The sequence below is a fragment of the Buceros rhinoceros genome, unplaced genomic scaffold (genome assembly GCF_000710305.1).
Source record: "Buceros rhinoceros silvestris isolate BGI_N320 unplaced genomic scaffold, ASM71030v1 scaffold25325, whole genome shotgun sequence".
In the NCBI taxonomy this organism is placed as follows: domain Eukaryota; kingdom Metazoa; phylum Chordata; class Aves; order Bucerotiformes; family Bucerotidae; genus Buceros; species Buceros rhinoceros.
In genome coordinates this window covers 11281-15420 of record NW_010413770.1, presented here as the reverse complement: position 1 = coordinate 15420, position 4140 = coordinate 11281, and the positions used below count along the sequence as shown (strand labels likewise).

At 57.1% G+C, this 4140-nt stretch overlaps 1 protein-coding gene across 1 annotated transcript in view; it reads left to right on the top strand.

The window, feature by feature from the left end:
- Positions 1–4140, top strand: part of PLXDC1 (plexin domain containing 1) — a gene marked incomplete at its 5' end in the record, with an annotated part of 7678 nt that overhangs the window by 310 nt on the left and 3228 nt on the right. Inside the window, 2 exons of the mRNA XM_010136888.1 lie at positions 2048–2108; positions 3009–3144. Coding sequence (XP_010135190.1) covers positions 2048–2108; positions 3009–3144 — 197 coding nt within the window. The remainder of the gene's footprint in view (positions 1–2047; positions 2109–3008; positions 3145–4140) is intronic.

Sequence of the window (4140 nt, the reverse complement as noted above, 5' to 3'; positions counted from 1 at the left end):
TGGCTGTTTTATTATTATTTCCCCTTTTTTGGTTGCTTTCTGGTTTCGTTAGGGTGCTGCTCCCAGCCCCGTAGCCATGGTTCAGCGCTGACCTGGTCTCTGGTCCCAAGCCATTGGAAGGGGACGTCCCCAGGGCTGAGCTTTCTGCTCCTGGGGTTCCCAAGCACCGGCTGGAACAAGCTCAGACCAGGGGCAAGACTCCTGTTTTTGTGTGGAGAAGCTTGTCTTAGGCTGCGATGTCAGGGCAGGGTGGCTGGGACGGGTGGCACAGGACGGACAGCAGGTAGGTCACAGAGCTGGGGATGCTCAGCAGTGGCAGGAATGGCCCAGAGACGAGGCACAGCAAGGTGGGGGGGCTCTTGCTGCTGCTTTTTGGGGGTTAAATGGAGGGTGGGGGCCGAGGCTAGCCCCACTGCCGTCCCAGCCAGGCAGCAGCCCTGCTCCGCGCTCTCCTGCAGCTCGAGCAGCGTGATACGGAGCAGCAGAGAGTTTAATGAGATTCTGCTGAAATATTTATTTAGAGCTGGTGGCAGGGGAGGGGACCCAATAACACAGATCCTCACAGGCGGCACGGGGACAGCCGTGCCTGGGAAGCGCCCGGCTCCCCCGGGAAGGCTCCCCCGCCTTCCCCAGCCGCCGGCATCGCTCGCAGGGCTCCTGCGCTCCTCCTTTCCGAGCCTGTCCCTCGCTATGCTCAGGACTCGCCGCCTTGTCCTGACACGCAGCCGTTTCGGCGAGGTGTGAGCAGGGCAGCTGGGACAGGGGCAGATCCGGAGGCACCAGCAAAGCGACCCCGTACATCAGTGTTGATTCACTGCCTTCCTGCGGGCTGGAACACGACCCGAGCCAGCAGAAGATCATTTTTCAATGACAGTTGCTCAGCGGTGGCTTCAGAGCAGAGACTATTGTGTTCTCGCAGCTGAGAGAGATGCGTGGAAGCAGACGCGGCCTGGGTAGCAAACCCATGCCGGGGATGCGGTGCCTTAGCCTGGATCTTGTTCGGGCTGAAACCGCGGGGTCCAAGGGCTTCGTCGTTCTGCTGATTCCCAATCCGCGCTGCTTGCGAACCCCGTCTTCCCAAACCCGAGTCGCTGTTGCTGACGTTTGCTCTGGTCACTGACAGCGCGGTGACCTCCTGATGTGGGCCGGCAGCTCGGTCCCGGAGCGAGGCCACCACGGTCCCGCTGGCTTCCAGCCACGCTGGTTCTGCAAAGCCAACGTGATCTGTCCCATGATCTGACAACGTGATCTGTGAGGAGGTTGGCTCGAGGTGGGGTGGCTCCCAGGGTTTGAACTTCTCCCATCCTGAGTCCAGCTCCGTGATTTAACCCCCGAGTCCTCTCAGCTCTCCTCCAGGCAGGAGTTGGTATTGCTGCTCTTGCTGAGCCCGTCATCGCTACAGGAGCTGCTTCCAGCAAAGATCTCGGTGACTCAGCAGGACCTGAGGTTCTCTGTGGCTTCTCCTCCTTTCCTGGGTAGTGGTCGGGTGAATTCGAGCTGAACGCCTGACTCACAGTTCGGTGTCCCCAGAGGGCCGAGTGCCGTTCCCTCGGTTTCTCGAGAGGTTTCTCTAGCTGGTGTTTTCCTGATGCCTTCTATAATTTCTAAAATGTGTTTTTCCTGTGCAGATGTGGCTGGAAAAAAAATCCCTCATGGAGATCATGGCCTTGCCCTGGCGCAAGTCCGGGGAATGGAAATTCACACTCGCTCTATATATTTTTCCTATTTCTCTGCTTCTCTGTTTCCCTTGGAGAAGCGGTGTTGACCCTTTTCCTCCTCCGTGCAGAGGAACATTTGGGTCCTTCCAGCACAGCTGTACTGGAAACCCCGTGTCTTTGGAGACCAACTGGTGTGTAATTTTTCCCGTCCTCAGATACTTGTTTGTCTGACTATCTGCCCATGGTGCCCACGGGGCAGCTTCTGGGGCTCTTGGGCAGCTTAGCAGCCCCTGGCGATGTCCCTGACGTGGAGCGGCCACATGAGCATCGTCACTGCCGCGTCTCTCCGGAATTCATCTGCCACGGGTTAATGCTGCTTTTCTCCACAGATGTTCCAGCGGCTTTGACCGATACCGTGAGGAGTGGCTGTCCTACGGCTGTGGCCAGAAGGTGAGGCTGAGAGAAGAATCACTCCTCTTAGGTCCCTGTAGGAATGACACTGAGCTGCAGCAGAACCAAGGGCTGTATCCCGGCTCAGAAAATCCCAACACTCAGCTCCACTCGCCCATGGTGCTCTGGAACAGCCCGAGTGTCCCTTTAGATGTCCCTCCCCATGACAGCAGGACCACCGATGCACTCAACAGCGGATGCCTGTGCTGGAAGCGTTAAACGATGGTCCACCCAGCCCAGCCTTTCCCTTGCTGGTGTCCTCTGTGCTGGTTGGTGCTGGATATCCAGTAACGATGCAGAGACCTCCAGGAGTCACCAAACGGTGCAATCTGAGCGCACTGGGATATTTTTTCTTCACCTTCTGAAGCGTGACTCTTACTCACTCTCAAGCATGAAGAAATTAGCCCTCGTGATTTTTTTTGTCCTTGTTAGCACAATTATCTCACGCTGGATGAACTAGTTTCTTTGTCTCTCCAAATCAGCTCTAACGAAACATCTGTTTCTGCTTTGGGTGTTTTTTGTTGGTTCTTTTTTTTTCCCCACTGAAAACTCAGCTTTGTTCCCCGTTAGCCAAGAGGGTTGGGTGAGGAAAAAGGAGGTCGCAGGACCTGTGTAAGGTCATGCTGTGATGCAAGAAGGTCAGACTGTAGGACCTTGCCAGATCATTGTCATTTGTCCTACTTAAGCGGTTCCCGAACTTTTCCTCCTCGTGTCCAACCTCCAGGTCACCTCCGCACACACTGCTGGCACTTCTGGACCGTGTCCCCTGCTCCCACCCGAACAGCTGGCAGCTGTTTGGGCCCCAGAGGCTCGGCAGCCCTGGGAAGGACAGTCCTCCCCGCTGGCTCCTCTGGCTGGAGGAGAGCTGGTGACAGCAGCTGTTCTCCGTTTCCTCCCCAGTCAGATGAGAAGACCTGCGAGGATTTAGCAGAAGGCGACCGCTATTCAGCCCCTCCTGACAGCTCCTCCTCACCTCTGCATGGGGACGTCACCACCTCCATGTCTTCGCTCTTCGTCGACAGCCTCACTACAGAAGGTAGGGGCAGGCGGGGAGAGGGACTGTGGCGGGGACACCCCATCCTCCACACTTAGCCCTGGAGAGGTCTTTCACTCCCGTGCCTCGCAAAGCCAACTCGCGCCCAACGAAATACAACCACAAACCCGTCCGTGAAGCACCGGGCAGGGGTGGGAGGAGGAGGCAGTGGAGAGGAGAAGGAGGGGCAGCCAAAGAGGTGAGGCTCATGGTGATGGGGCGAGGGGAGGGATGAAACCCTCCGCTGGGAAGAGTTCTACGGTTCCATCGCAGCCCTTTTACACATTCGTGAAGGTCAACAAGCAAGTGGTCACCACAGAGCTAATTCTGTACAGGGGGGCTCGCACTTTCGATGCGCTTGGTGCTCGCTGGTGGCTACTGACACAGCGTGGGCTTGTGATCGCCCGCTGCTCGGGCACGCCGCTCCTTCCTTTCCAGCGTGGAAAGCTCCGCGTCAGGGCCCAGGTCTCCCTCGAGACAGCCACGTTCTACAGCTTGATAATCCTATTAAGACAGGGCTGGCGCCTCCGATCCTAGCGGCAGGTATCACTTCAATTTTGCTGCTTAATAGTCCCTAACGCAAACTGCTAATTAGAATAAATAGAAAGGAACATTAGTAATTGTCCTTCAGCAACGGGAAGGAGCTGGGGGGAGGAACGGAGTGCCTGGCTGACAGGGTTGACTTTGAGAGGAGCGATTAAAGGAAGGGGGAGTGCAACACCACCACGGAGATGATTTTCCAACTCATCGCCAGTTCTTGGAAGAAGAACAAGAGTCTTTCTGTGATGTAGTCGAGCGTGAAGGCAATTCGCAGTCTTGGAAGGAAGCGAGCGGCCAGCTGCACCAGGCAGCGAACTTCATCTGGAGAAGCCCAGCGAAGGAGCGAGCAAAGCGAAGGAGCGGTCCCACCCCTCGGCATCGGCCCAGCTCGCTGGGTCTGCTCGCCGAGCTGTTTGCGGACGTGTCTGACTGGCTGCGCGGCCGCACGCGGCGCAGCCT